General features: G+C 35.7%; 1 protein-coding gene across 1 annotated transcript in view; it reads left to right on the top strand.

Moving 5' to 3' along the window:
• EEA1 (early endosome antigen 1) overlaps positions 1-26,170 on the top strand; it is a gene marked incomplete at its 5' end in the record, with an annotated part of 127,728 nt that overhangs the window by 87,918 nt on the left and 13,640 nt on the right. Inside the window, 7 exons of the mRNA XM_079714243.1 lie at positions 1,091-1,204; positions 4,465-4,620; positions 7,193-7,332; positions 10,684-11,014; positions 12,120-12,221; positions 14,101-14,295; positions 20,324-20,506. Of these exons, the coding sequence (XP_079570369.1) occupies positions 1,091-1,204; positions 4,465-4,620; positions 7,193-7,332; positions 10,684-11,014; positions 12,120-12,221; positions 14,101-14,295; positions 20,324-20,506 (1,221 nt within the window). The remainder of the gene's footprint in view (positions 1-1,090; positions 1,205-4,464; positions 4,621-7,192; positions 7,333-10,683; positions 11,015-12,119; positions 12,222-14,100; positions 14,296-20,323; positions 20,507-26,170) is intronic.

Below are 26,170 nucleotides of genomic sequence, written 5' to 3'. Positions count from 1 at the left end.
AAACTACCAGGTCTTTTCACTTTTTTTTTGGATGAAGCCCTTATTATTGTTTCCTAAGTTCAAAGTTGTTTGATATTATTATACCATTAGATTTCTGTTACATATATTTGAATTATTTTGAATTTGATTTTTTAAAAGGTTTGGTTAAAAAAAAAACTTTAGGGAATTCCCTGGTGGTCCAGTGGTCAGGACGTGGCACTTTCACTGCTGAGGGCCCAGGTTCAACCCCTGGCTGGGGAACTAAGATCCCACAAGCCTCGAGTACGCCCCCCAAAAAAGAAAAAAACCCAACTTTGTATGGTACCATTATGTATTTTTTTTTTTTTTTTTTTGCGGCACGCAGGCCTCTCACTGTTGCGGCCTCTCCCGTTGCGGAGCACAGGCTCAGCGGCCATGGCTCACGGGCCCAGCCGCTCCGCGGCATGTGGGATCTTCCCAGACCAGGGCACGAACCCATGTCCCCTGCATCGGCAGGCGGACTCTCAACTACTGCACCACCAGGGAAGCGCCCATTATGTATTTTAATGTGTTTTCTTTCAGAGGCCAGTATGGAAGCCTTGCTCAGTGAGTCAGTCATGGTGTGCGAATTAAGACATATTTCTTTCTTCATTCTCATCATTGGTTTTTTATTCTATACTAGAGAAAGTTATAGAAACATTTCTAAGCCTTAATTTTCTTTATTTGAGGAGAATAATTCCATTGAAAATCAGAAATGATATAATAAAATAACAAGTATACTATTAGAATTTGGAAAAAGAGGATACACATTTCTTTCTTTTAAAAATATATTTGTTAGATGAGTTACAGATAATTCAATATGTGGATGTCCAATTTTAGAGAGGGAGAAGTGTTTTGCATTTATATAGGGACATCTTTTTGTCATTTATTCAAGCATTATTAGGATTATTCTCTCCTACTCATTCCTGTTTGAGGGATTATCACATACTTAATTTTTAATGTCTAAATCTTTATGTTTTCTGCCAAAAGATTTAACTTTTAAAAATTATTTAGTGACAAAAGTAATGTACACTCAAGCAAGGGGAAATCAAGAACTAAATACAAATTAAATGACTTGTAAATTTTGTTACAGATTAAAGCCAAAACTGAATTATTGCTGTCAGCAGAAGCAGCAAAAACTGCTCAAAGAGCAGATCTTCAAAATCATTTGGACACAGCCCAAAACGCATTACAAGATAAACAGCAGGTAGGAGAACCTGATGCAATTTCTTACCATAACCTAATGTTTTGGTAGATAAATTAACTGGAAACATGTAAAAATGATACTCAGTTTTATATAATATTGTGATTGACCTGCTTATTCTCCTTAATTTCTCCCTGAGTTCAGAACCAGTTGAGTGGTAGATGCAAGAGTCAGACAGATGGAGATAAAAGTTATCATCTTTGGGCTTCCCTGGTGGTGCAGTGGTTGAGAGTCCGCCTGCCGATGCAGGGTGCGCGGGTTCGTGCCCCGGTCGGGGAGGGTCCCGCATGCCGCAGGGCGGCTGGGCCCGTGGGCCGTGGCCGCTGGGCCTGCATGTTCGGAGCCTGTGCTCCACAGCGGGAGAGACCACAGCAGTGAGAGGCCCGCGTACCAGGAAAAAAAAAAAAAAAAAGTTATCATTTTTGGGAATTCCCTGGCAGTCCAGTGGTTAGGACTTGGTACTTTTACCGTGGTGGCCCAGGTTTAATCCCTGGTTGGGGAACTACGAATTCCACAAGACAAGAGGCGTGGCAAAAAAAAAAAAAAAAATCATCTTTTTTTTTTTTTTTTTTTTTTTTTTGCAGTATGTGGGCCTCTCACTGTTGTGGCCTCTCCCGTTGCGGAGCACAGGCTCCGGACGCGCAGGCTCAGCGGCCATGGCTCATGGGCCCAGCAGCTCCGTGGCACGTGGGATCTTCCCAGACCCAGGCACGAACCCGTGTCCCCTGCATCAGCAGGCGGACTCTCAACCACTGTGCCACCAGGGAAGCCCCATCTTTGTTTTTGATAAAGCTCAACTTGTGCAGCTATGGTTGAGCTTCTTAATATTGTATTTCTCCCATAATATAGACCTTGGTGTGGAGCTGAAATATTTACTCCTAATTGTTGAATTGTTGCTTCATCCCATCAAATGCCAATGACTGGGAAAGAGACAGATTTCCACACCTGTTTTAAGTAGGTAATCAGGCCGTGACCCAGATATACTTACCACTTCGAAGCAGGAAAAGAGCACCATGTATTCCATCTCAATAGTAAGAGCTCCTCTCTTTTCTTGGGGGTAGGAGTAAGTAGGGCTGGAAAGAATACACAAGTTACTCTTCTCAACACTTCTGGTAGAATAAAAGCTTCCTCCTTTAGGGCCAAGCTCAAAATGCTGGTAGATTTTTCTTACCTTTGACCAGGTAGGAATTTTTAAAGTTTACTTTTTGCTTGAGAAGTAATACTGGTTGTTGGTCCAAACATTTTTTTTTTTTTTTGTGGTACACGGGCCTCTCACTGCCGTGGCCTCTCCCCTTGCGGAGCGCAGGCTCCGGACGCACAGGCTCAGCGGCCATGACTCACGGGCCCAGCCGCTCCGCGGCATGTGGGATCCTCCCAGACCGGGGCATGAACCCGTGTCCCCTGCATCGGCAAGCAGACTCTCAACCACTGCGCCACCAGGGAAGCCCTGGTCCAAACATTTTTTAAACAATATATTAGTGTATCAAGTTAATGAAACAAAATGATTTTCTATATTTACCCTTAACCCCAATCCATCTTTTCTCCTTATATGGAAATTTTGCTTTTAAATTTGGTATGTATCCTTCCAGACTTATATAAACATTGAACAAAAATATATGTGTGTGTGTATATACACACACACAGGTCTTTTTGTTTTATACATATACTATCATTATATATGTTGTTCTGCAACTTGCTTTTTACTCTATATTGTTATTTACATTATTGCTAAACACATCTGGAAAGTATTTTCTAAGTATTAGGTCAGTGCCAGGAACTATAGTGGAAAAAGTATTTATAAGAATAACCACATAAAAGTTTAAAATTTACCTGACAAAATATTACAAAATTCTAAAGCAAGTAGCCAAAGAATAAAACATTTTCTGAAGTATGTCTGATGAAGGGTTAATATTTTTGATGTTTAAAACACTTTTACATAAGAAATAAGTGACTACAAAAAAAAGTAAATGATCAAAACTATATTAGCAAATCCTCAAGTTCATTAAGAAGCAATTGCAAATTAAGACAATAACGGAATATGCCCTTATTAAGGTAAAATGTTCATGTGTATGTGTTTAACACTGGAAGGATTGGACATGGTGTAGAAGAACAAGCCACTTCCATAGTGGCTTGTTTTGATGGTGGTAGGGGAAGCTGATTGGCAATATATTTATTTTAAGACCTTTAGGATTTTTCATATTCATTAGCTCACTTTTAGTCCTTTACCCTAAGGAAATAATCGTAGTTTTAAGCATGCTGTTAGCATATCTGCAGAAAGGTTTGTAGCAATCTAAGAATATAAAATAGGACATTTGGCTAAAAAATGGTCTGTATTGATAAAAATAGAAATTTACACAGTCATGTATAATGATATTTTAGAAAATAATGTCACAGTTTCATGATGCATTGTTATGTAAAAACAAAGGAGGTTAGGGCTTCCCTGGTGGCGCAGTGGTTGAGAGTCCGCTTGCCGATGCAGGGGACACGGGTTCGTGCACCGGTCCGGGAAGATCCCACATGCCGCGGAGCGGCTGGCCCCGTGAGCCATGGCCGCTGAGCCTGCATGTCCGGAGACTGTGCTCCGCAATGGGAGAGGCCACAGCAGTGAGAGGCCCGCATACCGCAGAAACACAAACAAAAACCAAAACAAACAAACAAAAAACAAAGGAGGGTACAGTAAAACAGTATGTAAAGTGACCTCCTTTATTTTAAAAGTACAAATCAAAAAATAGAAACTAACATACAGAAAAGACTAGAAGGAAAGCTATCAAAACATTAATAGTAATTATCTGTGGGTAGTGGATTTACTAGTAATTTTTATTTTGTTTTTTTTCTGTGCAACTAGATATTCCAAATGAATTGTTCAAGTATCATAATGTAATCCCTGTAATTTAAAAAATTATATTAAAAATGGTGTTTTGAACATTGAAAACATTTAATTATAGTATAAAAGTGTTATTTTATTATTAGCCTGTTTAATATTCTGTTGTATCTTTTGGCTCCTAAAATAACTCTTCCTAGAAAAAGTTATTGAGCTCTTATGTATGTAAACGTAGTATCTCAGACTATGTACAACTTCAGTTCAAGTCCTTTACATTGGTGGGTAAATATAACCTCTGATATATTATTAGACTTATCTATGGTCTTACTCAAAATAGTTTCTTAAATAAAGTTAGAGTTTTCTGCCTTACTTTGACCAAACATTTGGGCATTACAGCAAAGTAAACCTTACCAAAGTTATCTTTAATTGTACTTTTTTATAGGAGTTAAATAAGATCACTACTCAGTTGGATCAGGTCACTACAAAGTTGCAGGATAAGCAAGAACATTGCAGTCAGCTGGAAAGTCATCTTAAAGAATATAAAGAGAAATACCTCTCTTTAGAACAGAAAACTGAAGAATTGGAAGGTCAAATTAAGGTTTGTATAAAGGAAACTGTAGCCATATTTTCTACTGCTGTAGCAATGGAAATTGATGACCTAGAAGGAATCAAAGATTTTAAATTTGCGAACAAATGTGAAGTTGTGATATACCAATTTAAAAACTTACTTGTAGTTTTTTCATGTCTTAATTTTGAATTCCACCTTTACTTTTAACTTCTTCACTAATGGATGGCTTTTACAAATAGCAGTTTACATATATACGGGTTGCATTGTAATGTGTAAGTGTTTTAAAGAGACAACCAACCAAGGATCTACTCTATAATTACAAGGAACTTAGTTTTTTATTGTTGTGAAGTCTCTTCTGCCCTATCATTCCTGTTTCCTTCCTTCCTTATTCCAGTGTAATATTCAGGTATGGTATATTTCTTCCTTTTTTTTACATTTTACATTTATACCCTTTGGATTTTGTTTCTAATTTAATATTATTAAAACTATTATAATTTACACTATGGTAAATTGCTTCTTTCTTTAACACAACTTCAAGTGAAAGTATTGATTTATACTAAAGAGATTAAATGACTACACATTATTAGAGAAGGATTTGACCTGAGTCCTTTGTCCTTTAAATTAGAACTTCTATAAGTTAAAGAAAAATTTCTCAAGTTACTATATATGTAACATACCTTCACAGTCAGATGAAGCACTTCTGTACAATTATAGAATCATGGGCTATGTATATTTCTATATGTGCATCTAAACCAATATAACATGGAAGAAGAAAATTACATTTACAATTCTATTTATGGGTTCCCTTTTCTTTATGGTCAGTGATAATGGTGTGATCAATTACATGATGTGTAATGGTTGAAAAGAACAGAAAAACCTTTTTTTTGGTCTTTTTTTTTTAGATGAAAGGCATCTAATGAGAGTTCTATTTGAGTATCTTTTTAAAATAGTTATTTAGGGACTTCTCTGGTGGTCCAGTGGTTAAGACTCCACGCTTCCACTGCAGGGCGGGTACAGGTTTGATCCCTGGTCAAGGAACTAAGATCCCGCATGCCTCGTGGCGTGACCCCCCACCCCCCCAAAGAAAAGATATTTAGAACCACTAGTGTCTATTGTGATCTATGACAATGTCGGATATTTAACATTTTGTAATTATTATTTTAGGAAGTATTCCACATGTTTTATATATATATGTGTGTGTTTGTGTATATATGTAGTTAATAGAATTAACATAGTTACATTGAATATCCAGTGTAAGTGTTGAGTAAGAGCCACAGGTACCTAAATTGGCTTATAAAATAGTATGCAAAATTTTTACAACTATACAAGAAAAGCATTGCTTATAGATGTTCAAACTATATACTTAACAGTTTGATTTTGTAAATTTGTAAAAATACATACAGTTATATGTATATGTATGAGATAGAAGCCACAGTATGAAGAATAATAATCTCTAGACCAAGAGATTAAAGAAGCAAAATCAGAAGTTTAATTGGCTTTATATTTAGAGTCAATAGGTGCTAATGAGAAGGATGACATGACAACTCCATTTTAGTTTTGAATATTTATAATTATATAACATTAGTGTTGTTAACTGAATATAAAGGATTATATATTTTATTTATTTATTTTAAAATAAATTTACTTATTTTGGGCTGCATTGGGTCTTCGTTGCTGCGTGCGGGCTTTCTCTAGTTGGGGCGAGCGGGGGCTACTCTTCGTTGCGGTGCGCAGGCTTCTCATTGTGGTGGCTTCTCTTATTGCAGAGCACGGGCTCTAGGTGTGCAGGCTCAGTAGTTGTGGCTCGTGGGCTCTAGAGCACAGGCTTAGTAGTTGTAGCGCACGGGCTTAGTTGCTCCATGGCATGTGGGATCTTCCCAGACCAGGGCTTGAACGCATGTCACCTGCATTGGCAGGCAGATTCTTAACCGCTGCTCTACCAGGGAAGTCCCAGGATTATATATTTTAAGTGGGCCCATGTGTGAACCTGTTACTTAGTTTTTTCATACTTGAGTTAATAACTTTTACTCAAGTAATAAATATAATTAAATTTATTCTCTTATTCAGAGTTCATTTTATTTATTTATTTATTTATTTATTTATTTATAAATTTTATTTATTTATAAATTTTATTTGTTTATTTATTTTTGTGGTACGCGGGCCTCTCACTGTTGTGGCCTCTCCCGTTGCGGAGCGCAGGCTCCAGATGCGCAGGCTCAGCGGCCATGGCTCACAGGCCCAGCCGCTCCACGGCATGTGGGATCTTCCCGGACCAGGGCACAAACCCGTGTCCCCTGCATCGGCAGGTGGACTCTCAACCACTGCGCCACCAGAGAAGCCCCAGAGTTCATTTTAAAAAGTAAAACTTAGTGACTGCCTCTCATTTATAAAGCCAGCTGCTAGGTCTTCTGAAAGATTCCAAGATAAATGGCTTCTTTATTCAGTGATGGCTTCAGAATGTGTTTTTTATTATAACATAAATATTTTTGGTTATTTTTGTGTGTTATGACAACACCAATTTGAGTGTAAATAAATGTTATAATGTTTAATAGATAGATAATCGTTGACATTAAAATGGTTTTATATTATATTTCTGCCATAGAAACTAGAAGCTGATACTCTTGAAGTTAAAGCAAGCAAGGAGCAAGCTTTGCAGGATCTACAAGAGCAAAGACAGCTGAACACAGATTTAGAGCTTAGAGCCACAGAATTGAGTAAACAACTTGAAAAGGAGAAAGAAACGTAAGCTAAACTACTTAAGGGAGAGGATTATAAACTAAGTTTTATAAGATTTCAATTTTGCTATCACAGTGTTTAAAGATTTATTTGATTCTGTAAACTACTGATATTAATGTGAATGAAAAATAAAGCCATCACAGTATGGTTAAATAGGAGGGCTTGTGACCAGTCACATTTCAGTAGACCTTGTCTTTAAAGGCCAAATACAGCACTCTGACTGAGTTGGCAGACTGGATCTGTGTCAGGATGGTGAGGGTTTTTGACTCTCAGTAGTAAAGGTGGAAGCTGAGAGCCTGGGAAAGGTATTCAGTACCTTTCAGGGAAATGAAGTAAAACCCATCAAAGTTGATGATAGTTAAATTGTTTTATACCTTCATGGTTTCATCCTTGTTTTGGGAGTGATGACAAAATGTTTTTGTTCTCACATCTAGTAAATTGGGTCCTGATATTGTGAACTTGAGGATATACAGATGCATTTTGTGCCTCAAGTGGCATTTCTTCTCTTAACATCGTCATTTCCAGTGCCTAGGTATTTGGGGAGTACATCTGATCCTTTGTATCACCCACTGAGTGATTTGTCACCTCTGGAACCCAGTCATGTGTCTGTGAAGATGACCTTTGAGTTGGTTCTTGTTCTCTTTCCCAAGGCCCCCTATGGGCCTAGTGGTTCTTTCCATTTCTACTAAGGTTTTTAAAATTTTTGCCTTTATACTTTATGCAAACATTTCTTATGTGGGGTCCTGCATTTCTAGAGTACTACCTAAGAAAGAAGGGCTGGGTAAACACATCTGAGGTTTGACTAAACCTCACCCCTGGTCATAGGACTCAGCCCAAAGAACAGGGTACAGAGCTCCCCTTTCTCAAGGGCCACCTTCACTCTGCATGCAACTCTTTCCCTCCAAATTCCATCTTACTATGTATTTTCATTACTCTGCGGTTTAATGTATTTTCAAATATCCTTTGTGATTTCTTTGATTTATGGGTTACTTAGGAGTATATTGTTTACTTTTCAAATATTTAGGACTCTTCTAGATGTCTTACTGTTATTCGTTTCTAATTTAACTCCATTTTGGTAGGAGAACATACTCAGTAAAATTCAGACATTTCAAATTTTCATTTAGGGCACAGTGTATGGTTTATCTTGGTTAGGTTTCCATGTGCACATATATGTGTTTTTGGGTAAAGTGTTCTATAAATATCAGTTAGGTTAAGGTGGTTGATAATGTTGTTCTAATCTTCTATATCCTTGCCAATTTTTTTCTCTGGTCATTTCTGTCAGTTTCTGAGAAAGGGGTGTTAAGGTTTCCCAGATTGTGGTTTTATTTATTACTTCCTTAAGTGACTTTTTAAGAAATAAACTAAGTTTTACAGTCACTATGCAAGTCTTTATTTCTTTTATTTTTTTTGTACTAAAGAATTTTTTATTATTTTTATGTCTAGAGGATTGTCATGAAATGTAAAGCCACTAATTTAAAATATTTAATGAGATGTGTCTCAAAGGGTTTTAGTGTAATAGAAAACAGGCATACTTAAAATAAAGTTCTATATGTATTTGTGTGATATATATATACAAGTTTCAATATAAATAGGGATCTACTATTAACTTTTTTACATAATAGAGAGCTGGTATAGATATAGATAGATATCAAAACTGACTTTTTTTTTTACATCTTTATTGGAGTATAATTGCTTTACAATGGTGTGTTAGTTTCTGCTTTATAACAAAGTGAATCAGTTATACATATGTTCCCTTATCTCTTCCCTCTTGCGTCTCCCTCCCTCCCACCCTCCCTATCCCGCCCCTCTAGGTGGTCACAAAGCACCAAGCTATCTCCCTGTGCTATGCAGCTGCTTCCCACTAGCTATCTGTTTTACGTTTGGTAGTGTATATATGTCCATGCCACTTTCTCACTTTGTCACAGCTTACCCTTCCCCCTCCCATATCCTCAAGTCCATTCTCTAGTAGGTCTGTGTCTTTATTCCCGTCTTAGCCCTAGGTTCTTCATGACATTTTTTGTTTTTTTCTTAGATTCCATATATATGTGTTAGCATACGGTATTTGTGCAAGCCTTTATTTCTGTTTGCTTTCTTTGATTCACATAGTCTTATGATTTTATAATAATTACTTATGGGAAAGTTAAGTAGCATAGTAAATATATCAAGTCCCAATTTTAGGGTTGCTTGACAGGGATTTTAACTATATTAAATGGTAAAGTAATATTAGTACAATGACTTTTCTATTTAGACCTTTAAAAATCCATGAGGTACAGGATCCTGTGAATGTACCTTCATATGTTCTAGCTACTTTTTCGAAAGTAAAAGTAAGTTTCTGGGACTACAAGTTAGAAAACTTCAAGGTATAGATGCAGTTCTGGTATTGTATTAATACCCAACTTCAATTATGTGGCTGGTACATTTTTTAATAACCTCTCCTCTCTTTAACATATTGTTGAATTTATAATAAAGTACATTGATAGTAAAGTACATTGGAAATAGTATGCATTCTAGAAATATTTCTTTGCACTTGGTTTCATTTTCACTTTAAAAAATGGTTGATCTTTAATGTGTTCTTTTCTTTTGATAAGTAATATGCATAATTTTATTCATTTTATGAAAGCAAAGTCTTTAGTTTAACTTCCTTAAAACAATGTCTTCATTTCCTCATTCTTATAACTTTTTTTTTCCTGTTTTAAAAAATTGAAGTATAGTTGATTTACAGTATCATGTTAGTTTCAGGTTCTTGTAACTTTTAAATTCATTCTGGTGTAGAAAACTTACATTAAAGGACAGATGATAAATCTTTTATATAATCTGCTAGGCTCTAGGATTAAAGTAAATTTTTGTCTTTCCTCCATGTTTGAAATGAAATATTTCTTCTATTTTTTAACTTTATTTTTCCTGGTTACCTTATGTGTTTTCAAGTTTGGGACCTGGCAAACACATAATGTGTTTTAGTTTTTCAAGGAAAGAGGCAGAGTTCTCTGTGCCTGGGGGCTAATGTAATAAATAGGTTCTTCAGGGTACATGGGAAAACATTTCTGGCTGTCATACACTAGAGGGTTTGCTATATGCACAGATTTATTTGGGGATACACTGTGGTCAACAAGACTGGATTAAGTCATGGGCTTAGATGGTCTTGGCTTTACCACTAATTTATTGGACTTGAGGAAAATCATCTTCATCTGTTAAATGATTGGATCAGATGTTCTAAGGCATTTTTCAGTTGTGTGGTTTTACGACATTAAATTATTGTTTTTACTTCTTAACTACACAAGAAAGTTTTAAAACTCAATAATTTATTAATTTGAATGGTAAATTATGCATTATTAAAGAAATTGTTTCTTAAATATTTAGAGTATCCAATACAAAGTTGGATCTACAGAAGAAATCTGAAGCGCTTGAAAATATTAAGCAAATGCTTACCAAGCAAGAAGAAGAAAAAAAAGTCCTTAAACAAGAAATTGAAAATTTAAGTCAAGATGCAAAGATGCAGCACAAGGAATTGAATAACAAAGTTCACACAGCAGTAACAGAACTACAAAAAGTGAAGATGGAGAAAGAAACTCTAGTAGCAGAGCTTTCTGCAGCAAAAGAGAAATTATCAGAAGTTTCTGATTCTTTGAAGAACTCCAAAAGTGAATTTGAAAAGGAAAATCAGAAAGGAAAAGCTGCTGTATTAGATTTGGTTAGTTGTTTATGTTTACTGTCGTAGGTAGAAGTGATTTTTATTTAAAATGTAGTGACTTTTCTGCTTAATTCACTGTTGACTTTTCACCCTGCATTTAAGTGATTTTATGTGTTCTTAGAGGAAAGGAATTGGGATTACTTAACCTGAGAAAAAGATATTGGTGTTTGTGTGTGTAATTTTCCAATGACCCAGAAAATTTTCAGTTGAGTATATAGTCTGTCTCTATTCTGGGTCTGGTGCTAGATTTGGGAAAGACTACAGCATGTTTGTCCTCAGGGACACTTCCACAGAGAATATAGCTACTAGTTGAAATGTTTTTCACTTGACTATAAAAAAGAAAAAAAAGAAAGAAAGAAGACCAGAAAGATCTAAATGACTTTTAACTCTGGTGCTATAAACTTTCTTAATTCTTTATTCAATTTTCTAAAACTCTAGATAATACCATGTCTTAGAGATACTGTAAAAAATACTTAAAGTATAGAGAAAAAAAATCTGAGTCTCAGGAAATGCGTAAAGAGGTATGTATTCTCAGAAATATTTTAACCCAGAATAACACAAAATAACAGCAAAAGTAAAATTCTTTTGTTCTCAATATGAAGGTCAGTGAAAGTGTTGAGTAGCATAAAAAGCATGATTTTCATATGTTACTTTTATGTTCCTTTCTGTTTGGAGGAAACATCTTCTATCTGTACATCTTCCCACTTAAGTTATGTGTGATTATTTTTATTTGTTTCAATACTTTAAAAAAATTTGCTTCCAGTTTTTGAAGCCCATTATTTTACTTTTAAAATAGTATAAGTTAATTAATTCTGTGACATAAAAATGTGGTTTCCAAAGTATTCTAAAATCTTGTCTAAATATTATCTAAAGTATTTATTGTGGCTGTTGGTTGATAATAGAAACTCTTAGCCTTTTCCTCTCCCTCCCCATTTACTGCTATAATATTTGCCTGTTTTTATTATTGAAATGGATGATTTTGTCCCATCTTAAATCATCAGTGATTCTGGTTTATTTCCTTGTGTGGATCTTACTGAGATTGTAAACCAAAATTCTTAAATTCACTACAAATATTTTCTGCATAACGTAGTCTCCATTTTTTTAGGAGAAAACGTGCAAAGAATTAAAGCAACAACTTCAAGTACAGACAGAAAGCACGCATAAGGAACAGAATGAACTGAAAAAGTCACTTGAAAAAGAGAAGGAGGTAAGAGTCTTTTTCTATAACAAAAAGTATGTAAAGTGTAATAAGGTCTTTATATTTTCAAAATATTTTCACAATACTTAAGTCAAAAGAAGGTTTTTTCATTTGTGTTCTACCTACTACTAAAAAGATTTAAGCTAGTTTAATAAAAGGCCCAAAATAAAGGATTATAATTAATAAAGGTAGAAAATTGAGTCAACTAACTATAGAGTTATAACTAGATAATCTAGATTAAGGAACATTACTATGGATAAAAAAAGTCTTAATAGATTTTCCGTAGAAATGACATTTTAAGGGCTCTTTATTTCATGGACATTTATATTAATGGCATATGTGATAATGGTTGTATAACAATGAAGAGTTTTTCTATGATTAACGCTTCTGTTGTTCTCCCTCAAAACAAACAAGCAAATGAGGAAATAAATGGGTATAATATATATTGTTATTCTCTGAAGACATACCTCTAGCAGCTAGAGTCCAGGCATGTAGCTTTCTAGAGATCAGATTTGATAAAGCAGCAAAACATGGTCCTGACAAGTCTTTAGTGTGATTGTGTTCTGGTTGTTGATTGAAAGAAGACACCCGTGCTTTATATGCCAGCCATGTAAGTGGCAAAATTATGGAGGTTTAATACCCAAGCTGTGAATCCAGATTGTGCAAATTTATATCTTGACTGTGCCAATTATTAGCTATGCTGTCTTGCCTTGTCTTAGGCAGATGACTTGATCTCTCTGTGCTCCAGTTTCCTCAGCAGTAAGATGGGGCTAATAGTAGAATCTGTGTCATAGGATTATTGCAAGAAATAAATGGGTTAATATATTTCAAAGTGCTCAGAATACCAACTGTAACAAAATAATGGTCAAATGTTAGCTATTACTTTATCATTGGTTATCATAACATAATCATCATTATTAACACTAGCTGACTCCTGTTTTGCATAAACATATTTCCCTTTGTATTGGAGATAAGCTGAAGCATCCATATATAGCACTGAAACTTTTTCAAAAGTAACTTTGAATGGTCAGATGCTCAAATTAGGTTCTTAATGAAATATGCATAAAATATGTAAACATGACTTTGGCTGGAAGGGTGAGAGGTAGTGTGGTTCACCTTGGCCACAGAGGAACCTCAGTGTGACTTCTATATGATATCTAATTTTGAACAGAAATATATCCTAGTAGATTGTTAAAATAAGGTAGTAGCAAAATATGCCTCAAATCTCTAAATGAGGAAACTATTGTGTGGTATAGTTTAGTGTCATCCGACAGATACTAAACATACTTGCCAAAAATTATCTTGGTTTTATCACAGTTAATATGAAGCTATCCTTTCTGACTCACTGTGGCCAACAGGCTCATTTAGCATTTAAAAAAAATTATTTATTTTACTTTCTTTGGCCCCACTGTGCTGCTTGCAGGGATCTTAGTTCCCTGACCAGGGGTCGAACCCAGGCCTGGCGGTAAAAGTGCCAAGTCCTAACCACTGGACTGTCAGGGAATGCAGTTAGCATTTTGAGAATATTTAAAACAGTAGACATTTCAGCAATCTAAAGATTGATGTTGATTTTCCCTTTTTCTATGATATAAGGGAACACTATTCTAGTTCATTTGCAAGCTCTATGCAAATGTATAATTATAAGTTAAAAAGGAAGGCAAGATTAAACAAATATTGAAGATTAATCCAGCATGTCATCCAGTAGTGAATAGTATCAGTTACGAAAGCTCCATGAGGGTAAGGATTTTTCTTTTTGGTTTACTACTGATTATTTGTGGCCAATAGACTCAGTAGTTTCTACTTAGGGTAGTGCTTGGCATGAATAGGTACTCAACAAGTGTGTGTTGCATGGATAAATGAATGCTGAACAGGTTTTATTTTCTTTTAGACTTCTCATCAGCTGAAGCTGGAGCTCAGTTCAATGCAGGGGCAAGTCATACAGGCCCAGAATAATTTAACACAAAAGGAAAAAGAAGAACAACAACTTCAGAGTAGCATAAATGAGCTAAAGCAATTGACTGAACAGAAGAAAAAGCAAATTGAAGCACTCCAAGGAGAGGTTAAAATTGCTGTTTCACAGAAGGTAGAGATATATTTGTTTACTTTTTATGGGAAGAAAAACTTTGCAGTTAAAATAACAATATGATAGTAACACAGATGAGTTACAACAAAGAAAATTTTACATATGCTCATATTTTTTTCTAAGTTAAATGTATAAATGCACTTAATTATATGACTAAATATCTATGTCTGGATTTCCATTCACTATAACCATGTTGTTAGATAATTCTTATTTGAAATTCTAGCACTAATCATTTGTCTGATAGGCATAAAACTACCTTTTTGTAAAATAACATATAACTAACAATGTTAAGAGAATAATTCATACATTTCTAGTGTATTAGAAAATTTTACAGGTATTTAAAAATAAATTATCCTCATTAAGGGAATATAATCAATAACAAAAATCACAAATTGAGATGTATTTAAATATTCAGTAGTATAGGTTTCATATAGTTATAATTGTTTGGTTTTTTAAGTTATATCATAATGGTTTCCATTTCCAAACCTATCCTGATTTATTATTAAGCATCCATTCTTCATCCTTAAGTATGTTTTAATACTTGTCCAGACTAAGAGTTGATAAAAGTGGATTGAACTTAATATTTGAACAAAATGAGGTTTTCCCCACTGTTGGTGTGTGCGTATTAATTAGTTAATGGAGAAGAAAGATATAAGATCCCTAGTATGTAAAACAAGCAAAATATGTCATGTTATTAATAGTTGGCTTGTCACATTACTAGAGAAAAAAAAATTAACCCCACAAATACATATTTTATGTTGACCACTGTTTTTATAACTATTATTATGGCCATTTTACAGAAGAGTAATTTTCTAATAACACAAACAAGAGTAGACAAATTTGTCTATCCTTTTTTTGTGTTATATATAATCATACATCAGGATATAATTATCATTGTATGTATTTTGTTCTATGATTTGATATCTTGAGGTCATTTTTTCCCAAAATCTATTAGCCTCATATTCAAGTTTTCCTTAGATCTTCATTTTTATAACAGTATGACTTAGTAAATTTAAAAAAACCCAACAACTATTTTTAGCACATTTTCTTTTTTATTAAATTATTACTTATAGTAAGATTTCTTCCAGATTTATGATTAATATATATTCTATACTTTGCATGGCTTTACTAGATGACACCTTAAGGATTTTGAGATTCAGAGGAAATGTTCTTATTGGTAGTTGTCTTACTTGGGACTGTTATAACAAAAATACCATAGACTCGGTGGTTTAAAAAATAAGCATTTATTTCTCACAGTTCTGGAGACTGGGGAGTTTAAGATAAAGGCACTGGCATATTGAGTGTCTGGTGAGGGCCCACTTGCTGGCTTGTGGACAGCCGTCTTCTTGCTGTATCCTTATATGCTGTATCCTTATATGACTGATATTATCTCTTGTGTTTCTTCTTATAAGGGCACTAATCCCATTCATGAGGGCTCCACCCTCATGACCTAATGACCTCCCAAAGACTCCACATCCAAATACCATCACATTTGATCTAGGCTTCAACATGAATTTGGGGGGGGGTGTCACAAACATTCATAGCAGTAGTTCACTTGTGTCAGTGTATGAATGCTAGAAAAAGGAACACCTTTAACCTTGGGGAGGATAGCATTTCGGGGGGGTGTTGGGTGGATAGCCAGTCTCTGTAAATTAGACTTGGAATTTGGAGTACCTAGAGAATCACTGAAAGGCAAGAATTGTTTGGTTTTATTGAGAAGCAGTGTACTATCATGGAAAGAAAAATTTTAGAGCCAGGCAAATTTGAATTTAAATTCTTTGTGACACACATTAGGTTTATGGTCACAGGAAAGTGATCTGTCTTTCTGAGCTAAATAAAATAGGGTCATAGAGTTGTAAAGGTTGAGATAATTTGAAGCAATTATACTTAAATAAAGATCTATTAAAAAAAAAGATTGCGATAACGTATTTAAAGTACGTAGTACTGTGTGTGCCCAGTGCCGTGTGGAAGCAAAATAGTTGCTGGATATTATATATAAGTTTAGCAAACTATGATCTAAGAGTGTCATTTTGCATGGTAAACCATACAGTGATGGTCTCTGGAAACTTTTCACTGGGCCACAGTGAAATAGGAAAAACAAGGATAAAGTTTAAATGGGTATAGATGTGTATGAGTACACACACACAAACACACACACACACCCCATATACATCTATATCTATATCTATATCTATCTATCTATATGAAACACACATATACATACATTTTTTTAATGTGATTGTGATTGTTTGGGAGTCACAGGTGAAGGATCCAGCAAGGCTATATAAGTCATCAGTTCCTGTACCAACCTTATTTGAAACCTAATGTGGGAATACAGAATGAATAGGATATGGCCCCTATTCTCAAGTAGCCTATAATTTAATGAGGAACCAGGTATGTAGGGAAAAAGAAAACTGTAGTAAAAAGGAGAATGAGAAAAATTAGAACTTAATGGAAATTTTGACTGGCTTTCTAGAGGAGCTAGCATTTGAACTGTGTCTTTGAAGACTATCCTAATTTTGAAAGATTAAAAAAAAGAGGAAATTAGATATTTCAAAGGAGAGGAAACAATATTAGCCAAGTTTGCGAGACTTAAAAAAATGTCATTATAGAAGATTTGCTGTTGGAATACCTCGTAAGTGGAGAAGTGAGGGGAGATAAGGCTACAGAATTGGATGAAATCAGATCACAGTAGATGTTGTATAGTTGTTTCCACTTTAAATTTTTAATATTGGAAGACTAAAGGTAAAAATCTTTAGAAGGGAGAAATGTAGTCAGACCCGTTTTAGAGCAAAAACTGATAACCTTGTGAAGGATAAATTGTAAATGATTGACCCTCCTGTATTCTCCTTTGGAACTTTGGGTTTACTTCTGTTAAACCCATTATCAAGCTGTTACATTGATCTTTTTATTTTTTTAATTTTCTTTTATTTTACTTACCCACTAATAGATTTGAATTCCTCAGAGTCAGAGAACTGTGTTTTCTAACAAATAAGCTATCAATGATTTTTTTAAAAAATGAATGAATGAATCAGCCTGTCATTTAGAGTAAGTAAAATGAAGGCCCAAATATGAACCCAGAGGGCAATTATGATCAGTGTTGAGATTTTGTAGAGGGCTTATTTGAGCCATAAAGGTGATTGAAGAGAAAGAAAACTAGATTTGTGGGGGGGAAAATGTTAAAGAAAAGAAGTAGTATTCTACCAAAAAAAAAAAAAAAATCAGTGTAGTCTTCAACACGAAAAACAATGTCCAGGAATTCTTCATCGTGAAGACTCTAAATTGGAGGTAATGTGGCATGTTATCAGATAATGTGTGTGGTAATGAGCCCCCTTCCCTCCATAGGCAGTTAGCACTACCTCCTGGCAATCTGCCTCCTAGCTCTCTTGAATCTATCCCCTTTTCTTATTTCCCAACTGCTACAGTCTTAGTCTAGGCTATTTTTTTCTCTTATGTGGACTATTATAAGAGTCTCTTAATGGATGTCCTGGGCTCTATTTGTCCACCTCCCATCTGTTTGTCATTCATTCCTTCAAGAAATATTACTAGGCACCTATTCTGTGCCATGGACACAGTTCTAGGTGTTGGAGGTGTAGCTGTGAACAGACGAGGAACCTATTCTCATGGACTTAAACTTTCTTGGGGGGAAGAAACTTAAACAGGGTGATGTGCAAGACAGTGATGGGACAGAGCCCTACTAAAAGGTTGGGTGATCAAAGAAGCCCCTCTGAAGAGATCTGAGCTGAGACATGAAATACAAGCGCTATCCATATAGTGGTCGGGGCGGGACAACTAGTGCAAAGGTCTTCAGGCTAGAACAAGCTTAGTATTTTCTAAAAACGGAGACCAGTATAAGTTAAGTATAGTGGAGAGAGGAAGAGTAATATGCGATGAGCTCAGAGAAGTAGACAGGGGTAAAGGCATAAACATACAAACTTGAAGATTATAAGATAACAGAGAGTGATGTATTTTGTTCAAAGGATAATTAGAATCGATTCGGAGATTTTGAGCAGAGAATGGTGGGATCTGACTAAAGGGACATAAAGGAGCAAGCAGGAAAGGCACTGAAAAACTATTGCAGTAGTCTAGAAAGTACAAGATGATGGCATGAACTAAAGTGTTAACAGTGGATGATTTGGGAATATCTTTTGTAAGCTGAGTCATCAGGACTTGCTGATAGGTTAGATGGTGAGAGATGATGGAAAGAGGAGTCTAGAGTAATTCTAGGTTTGTGGCTTGTACAAGTGGATAGATAGCCATTGGATAGATGGCCATATTTACTGGGGGAAGTAGCATGTTTTTGAGGAGGAGGGTTGCTGTCAGGAATCAAGATTTCTACTTGAGATAGATATCTATCAATCACTCAAGTGAAGATGTCAGGGAAGTACTTGGATATAATGAGCCCAGAGTTCAGGCAGAGAGGTTGGAGCTAGAGACATAAATTCAGGAGTCAATTGTAAATAAACAGTATTTTTTTAAATACTTTTTTTTAACTTAACAAGAATTTACTCACAGGAATACTTGTAAGTAGAGAAAAATAACAGAAAAGCTAAACAAATGAAGAGGATCCAAACCAACTTTCACTTTGTAGCTTTTTACTTGCACCCTGTGTGCATGTATCTAGGGCACAGAGGGCCACCAACATACGCCAATACAGTGTAGGAACCCTGCATTACGTCCATTAACTTAAACATATCTTTAAGATCATGCTTTGAACAAAAAAAGAAAGCTTAGAAGGCAATATGTTGAGTGGGAATAAACATCGAAATATAGCAATCATGTCTTCAACTTCTACAATTGTCTTTATGTGCCAACTAACACTTATGCAGCCTCTTACAGATCTTTTACCATGTAATTTAAGTTTTAGAAGTTTTGATAAAATCACTAGTAATATATAACCATGCAGAAAGCACATCACACTGACAGCACAGAGGCAAAGAGTTTGCACAGATATATCTGCTTTCCACATTGTGCAGGTTACACACAATACAATATCAATCTTATTCCTAACAGATCCTAAAAAGATATTTCAAGGCCTAGCTGTAAACTACAGTACTTTATATTCTTAATAAAAATGAGTCTAGTTGGGATCTTCTAAATAGAGACTGTATATAGAATAAAAGAGGGCTAGAGACTGAACCCTGGGGTCATACAGTATTGAGAGATCAAACAAGAGAGGAGCTAGTAAAAGATTTTAAGATGGAATGACCAGTGAGGTAGGAGGAGAACCTAAAACACAAGATGTCCTGGAAACCAGGTTGAAGAATGTTTCTAGGAGGGGGCATCATCAACTGTTTGAAGGACTGCTGGGATGTTCAATGAGATGTGGACAAGGACATGAATATTGGATTTTGGAACAAGGGGGTCGCTGATGACTTCAACAGCAGTTTCATTGAAGTGTATTTATTTTAAAAGCCAAGTGCTTCTTTTCATGCTATGCTCACATATATTTTATTTATGTCATAATTTGTGCATATCTCCTGAATCTTCTTAAAGACTGAAGGTTTAGAGTTTAGAGGAGTTGCACCTTTGCAACATTTTCTTCTCTTCTTCTGCCTTGATGTTAATAAAGATGACCTGTAGAAATTTCTTAAGTTATTCTTGAATTTCAAGGAGTAGAAACAGTATACTTCAACTTAGTAATGGCTTTTTAATTATTTCGTGTAGAAATTTCCCATAGTTCAACCTTAAATTATATCATCTTTTAAAGCATACAGCACTGTATCTTCCATCAGAAAGTAGTTGTTACTTTCAGTCTCCTGAGACCTTGGTACTTGGGAATTCTCAGTGAAATTTTTTTTTTATTTAATTGCTTTTTCATTTTCTGTCTTTTAAATTGGGACTTGTTGAATTTTGTAATTCTTTAATTTTGTAACTATAAGGTAAGTTACACTTTATTAAAGTAGAATTTTAGGGCATAAGTACAATTCAGTTTGTTCTTAGGAATCTTAGTTGTGTGGATTTCATTCTATATTTGTAACTGGTTTTTGGTATGCATACTGTTTTAAATAACTATTGTATGTTTCAGACAGAACTTGAGAATAAACTACAGCAGCAGTCAACACAAGCAGCACAGGAACTTGCAGCAGAGAAACAGAAAATATCAGTGTTACAAAATACCTATGAAAAAAGTCAGGAAAGTCTAAAACAGCTTCAGTCTGATTTCTATGGGAAGGAATCTGAACTTCTTGCCACAAGGCAAGATCTTAAGGTATAGTGAACTATATTATATCATAAAAACCAATAAGTTGTTTATAGACATTCACTAAATGATTGATTTGAACCCAAATGGGCACAGGAATGTTAGTATTTGTGGAATATCATGCTTGTTTTCTGTTGAATTATTATATTTGGAGAAACATGCTTTTTAAATTGTTTTATATAACAAAATATATATGTAAATACAGGCACTTAAAAATAACATCTTTAATAGAAATAGTTTGGAAATTGTTAATTGCTACATTGGCTTATCTAAGGACTTTGCTGCCTTTATGTAAAAAAAACAACTTTTAAAACAGACTGCTGTTAAAAAATCTAAGGAGTTTAAAATGTAAACCACTTGTGAAAATGCAAGCAATTTTACTGTTGCTTGTCAAACAATATTAACTTTAGTTTTATATATTAGTCAACTTCCCAAGACTACTGGAATGCATAATGATTAAAATTAGATTGTAGCTCTAAGTAAACTTAACCTTAATTATCTAAACATATATGGATATTTTGTCCTTGGCCATACTGTTTGATTAAAGTATCATTTTTACTAAAATGAAGGCTATGGAAAAAAGGTAAAACAATTTTTATGTAGCATTAAGGTATCAATTCTCTAAGGGAAATGGAACATTTATATTCTCTCGCAGAAGAGTTAGCCATTTCTCTTTTTTTTTTGCGGTACACGGGCCTCTCACTGTCGTGGCCTCTCCCGTTGCGGAGCACAGGCTCCGGACGCGCAGGCTTAGCAGCCATGGCTCACGGGCCCAGCTGCTCCGCGGCATGTGGGATCTTCCTGGACCAGGGCATGAACCCGTGTTCCCTGCATCGGCAGGCGGACTCTCAACCACTGCGCCACCAGGGAAGCCCCAGCCATTTCTCCTTTTTGTCATAGTGAAATAGTATGCTTTTTGATTCTTTCCTATGTTTGGATTTTTGTTTCTTTACTTAATTTAAAATGCCTTATTGAAAAGTTCTGTTGAAAATCAGAATATTTTTATATATAATATACATAAATATACTATGTCTATACTTTATTCATAGGCTGCTATAGGGAAGGCTTTATGAAGGAGATAGGACTTGACCAGGTCCTGAAAGATATAAGAATTTGAATACACAAAGAGTCCTGAGAAAGATCAGTTCACTCAGGGGCACATTTGACAAAAGGTGCAGCAGTGGGAACCAGCAGCCAGGAGGCAGTCACCATAATTGTCTTGCTAGAGTGCTCGTTTGTGTTTGGAAGTTAAAATTAAAAAGGATATGGGGAGGGGGAAGGGTAAGCCGTGACAAAGCGAAAGAGCGGCATGGACATATATACACTACCAAACGTAAGGTAGATAGATAGTGGGAAGCAGCCGCAGAGCACAGGGAGATCAGCTCGGTGCTTTGTGACCGCCTGGAGGGGTGGGATGGGGAGGGTGGGAGGGAGGGAGATGCATGAGGGAAGGGATGTGGGAACAGATGTATATGTATGACTGATTCACTTTGTTATAAAGCAGAAACTAATAAAAATTAAAAAAAAAAAAGGTTGGGATCAAACTGTGAGGTATCTTAGATGCCTAGCAAGGACGACTGACTGGACTTTATATTGGGTTGGGGGGCGGGGGGATGAAGAGTCTAAGCAGAGGAATAAAATGAAGAAGATATAATTTAGGCAACAACCTGGGACTGGTTTATAGATAGCAGCTTGGTTTGGATCTGGCGTAAACTAGTGCTGGGGAGATTACTTAAGAGGCTATCTCCCTTCCTTCCTCCGTAAACTCCAGTAATCTAGCTGTGAGCTGATTAGAACTGGAGTTAAAGAGGATGGAACAGAAGAGATTAATGGGAGAGAGAATATGAAACAAAAGGGCCGAATAACAGGGTGCAAGGAAGTGAAGGAATCAGTGGTGACTAATGATCTGATAAAGAAACAGATTGGGTAAAAGAATTTTCATAGCACCAACAGTAGATATTTTATATATATAAAGTTCACAATTAGCAAGAGTTCTTTTAAAAAAATACCACCTGACATTTAGAAAGTGTCTTACTTGCTATATTCTCTAAGTAGCTTTAAATTATTATTAGTTTTCCCTGACAATACTGTTGAAAGTCAGGGAGGGTTTGTGGAAGAGTTTGGACTTTATCCTAAAGGCAGGAGGGAACCACTGAAAAGGATGTGCTCGGATTTGTATTTTAGGCCAATAACTGGCTGCAGGAGAAGGAATGGATTGTAGGGGAACGTGGCTGAACGTTGGGATGAGAGAGGAGACTTTGTGGTAGTCCAAGTGCGGACGGTGGCGGCTCAAGCTGGTAGTAGTAAGGATGCAGAATGTGCATGAATTCAAAGGACATTGAGGTGATAGAGAAGATGAAGCCTAATGACTGATTGTAGAAGTTCCGTAGAAATCACGTTTTTTCTTCATATGGATGTATTATTTACCCAAGAGCATAACACAGTAATAAGACTTAGATCTTTTAAATCAGTATTTTTTTAATTAAGCCAACAATTATTTTTATTATGCCCGAAAGCTACATCATGTTCTAATTTTATACACAAAAGAAAAATTCAAATGTAAACATGGGCAAGAAGAGAAAGACAGAGGGATAAGGCTGTTGTGGAGTTTAACAACTGTTGGGAGGCTGTGGATAGACTCTCTCTTCAAAGCTTCCTTTTGCAGATGAAACTGAGGCCCTGCTTGGTTAGTGACAGGCCTAGTGTTTGCACAATAACAGAATGATGATTGGATCTCAGCTCTTCTGATTCATAGCCCTTTTTTTAAAAAAAAATTAATTAATTAATTTGGCTGTGTTGGGTCTTTGTTGCTGTGCGTGGGCTTTTCTCTAGTTGCAGTGAGTGGGGGCTACTCTTCCTTGCGATTAGTGGGCTTCTCATTGCGGTGGCTTCTCTTGTTGCGGAGCATGGGCTCTAGGCGCTTGGGCTTCAGTAGTTGTGGCACACAGGCTCAGCAGTTGTGGCTCTCAGTCTCTAGAGCGCAGGCTCAGTAGTTGTGGTGCACGGGCTTAGTTGCCCTGCAGCATGTGGGATCTTCCTGGACCAGGGCTCGAACCCATGTCCTCTGCATTGGCAGGTGGATTCTTAACCACTATGCCACTGGGAAAGACCAGTAGCCCTTTATTGTTTTACAATCATTTCACTAGAATTTTTTTATAAAATAGGATATTGACAAATATAAAATAGGATATTGAAATTTTTTTATAAAATAGGATATTGACAAATTTTTATAAAATAGGATATTGACAAAATATCCTATTTTATTTTTTTATGAAATAGGATATTTGGAAGTTAATCCTTCCAAAATGACAGGTATCTGAACTACTTAAGTTAATTTTTTAAAAAAGAAAGAAATTCCTAGGAAAGTTCAAATAATATTTATAGGCCAGAATAAGGGATCAGCCATTCTTTTTCTTTTGCTTCAGTGATCATTATATGACCTTATGTATAAGAGAGAAAGGGAGAGGTTCAGAACCTTGTAACATGACACCGAAGTCAAGGCTGCCATCTGTGGGCTGACGGTTTATACCAAGACACCAGTAGAATGGAAGACCGGCCTGCTTGATCTATGCCTTTAGCCCCATCTGCTGGATTATTTATGAAATACTAAAATTTGTTGACTGGATATTTCAAACTGGCTATGCTGTGTGCTATTCTTTGTTTTCCAGGAAAGGTAGAAGTGGCGTTTAACTGTAAATTTTGCACCCTCAGTGAAGTGAAAATTCTAGGATAAAAAGTTTAGAATTAAATGTAAATCTTCTTAGCCTAGTACTGTTCTTTATGTCATTTCATCAAACATCAAGAAAAATAACTACAAATTTTAAAGTTTTATTTTGAAAGAGAAAAGGGAAAAATTGTTGAACAGACCCCCCCCCCCCAAAAAAAAAACCCACCAATAGCTACCACAGAACAGTGCAGAAAATCTTTTTTTTTTTTTGCTACATTACTATAATGTGATTGGGGTATTCAGGATCAGGGTTGGTACTTGATCTACTCAGGGATTTGCTTATTCCAGTGGCAGTGGGTGGGTTAAAGATAGCCCCAGTGAACCATCTAATGGAAGAGGGAGTCCTCCAAGGGAAAAGATGTTGAGCAGATGAAAATAATATAGTCTGAAGCAAGAAAGATAAAAGGAAAATTTGAAACGGCAGTATACTGCTGAATGACATAGATGAATATTCAGAGACAAGGTAGAACAACATGTCTTGGCTCAGAAAATAGTGCAGATTTTGAACTTGACTTTAAAGATTTAGTCACTAGGATTTTGTGAGTTCAGAATTTTATAGGCTGTTATTTAAACAATGGGCATTTTGGAATTCTGTGGTCAGAGATTGGGAGTATTCTTGCTTTTAGGCTCTAGCAAGTGTTGGTATTCTTTAGCATTAGATCAGGACCTCTGTTACCGAATTACAATTGCTATAGACAGTATGGGCTAGGCTTTCTCAAATTTTATTCTTTTTCTCTGAAATCACTCTCACCTTTTGTGATACTTAGGTCAGTTCCCACATGCCCACAAAGCCTTCTTTAAACATTCCACAGGGAACACTCACACTCGTTTTTCTGAGCATTTGGCACATAGCAAATGCTCTAATACACTGTACCACTTCCATTTTATACCCTGGTTCTGTTTTCCAGGCTATATGGTCAGCTTCTTTAAGTCCAGGACCATCTTTTACCCTCCTGTCTACCTTAGTAGTATATTCAACTAAAGCTTAGCTGCTTGATTAGTAAAGGACTAGATGACTTTAAGTCTTCTCCAAAAAGGAAGTCTTACAGTTCTTAGTGTTCTACTGGAAGCTATTGAAAATGGAAATTTGATTTATTTCAGAAAAGACTTCTGAACTGGGTTATTTGTAAGGAATAATCTCTTTCAGGAAGCTTAAGTAAAGCCCTTTAAACAAGGTTTTCATTTATTCATTTATTTTTCATCGATTCTTTATCAAATGCTTACTATAGCCAAGCCTAGAGAGCAGTGATTCCTCCTGAATTGTATCTTCTGCCTTTTTTTCAAAGAAACTGTATCTCTAGAATACGAAAGATAAACTTCTTCTAGATGGTGGAAGAGCATCTTAGAGTTATTTCCCTTAGCAGCTGAGAGTGGCAAGGTTCCTGCCATTTTCCATTCCCCACCTGTTACCATATCTACCTCTAAATCAAAACCTAGTGAGTCAAAAAGTTGCTCTTTCCCCCAGCTTCAGCTTCTTGAAATATTTGGGCCTTCTAACAGTTAGTAACTATGGACTGTGTTAACTGACAGTGCTACTCTACCACATAGATGAGAAGTTAAGAGGATGGGGGTGATGGCCTTGTTAGAAGTAGAGCCTCAGATGTCTGGCTGACTTTCCTCTTTTAGTTCACATAATCAGGTTGGCAGATTTGAAATACACTTTTTCCCCCAAGACAAAAACCCCTTTCTATTAAATAAACCTTTTAGAATGTCAAGGGCCATCATAGATCCTACAAAACATATATGCATATATAATGTCACGTTTAAGTATCTCTTTTTAAATTGCTTTTTTCCCATGTCTCCCCGTATCTTCTCATTATATATATGTTCTCTGAGTGTGTTTGATATGGTTCCTACTTATTTGATATTCTTTGTATCACTTAGCTAGTAGATACTTACAGATTATTTCTAGAAGCTTTGGAATTGCTTCAGTTTTATTGAGTATT

The sequence above is a fragment of the Hyperoodon ampullatus genome, assembly GCF_949752795.1.
Source record: "Hyperoodon ampullatus genome assembly, chromosome: 11".
Taxonomy (NCBI): Eukaryota; Metazoa; Chordata; class Mammalia; order Artiodactyla; family Ziphiidae; genus Hyperoodon; species Hyperoodon ampullatus.
Note: the sequence above shows the minus strand (reverse complement) of the source record. Positions and strands in the feature narration are given on the sequence as shown.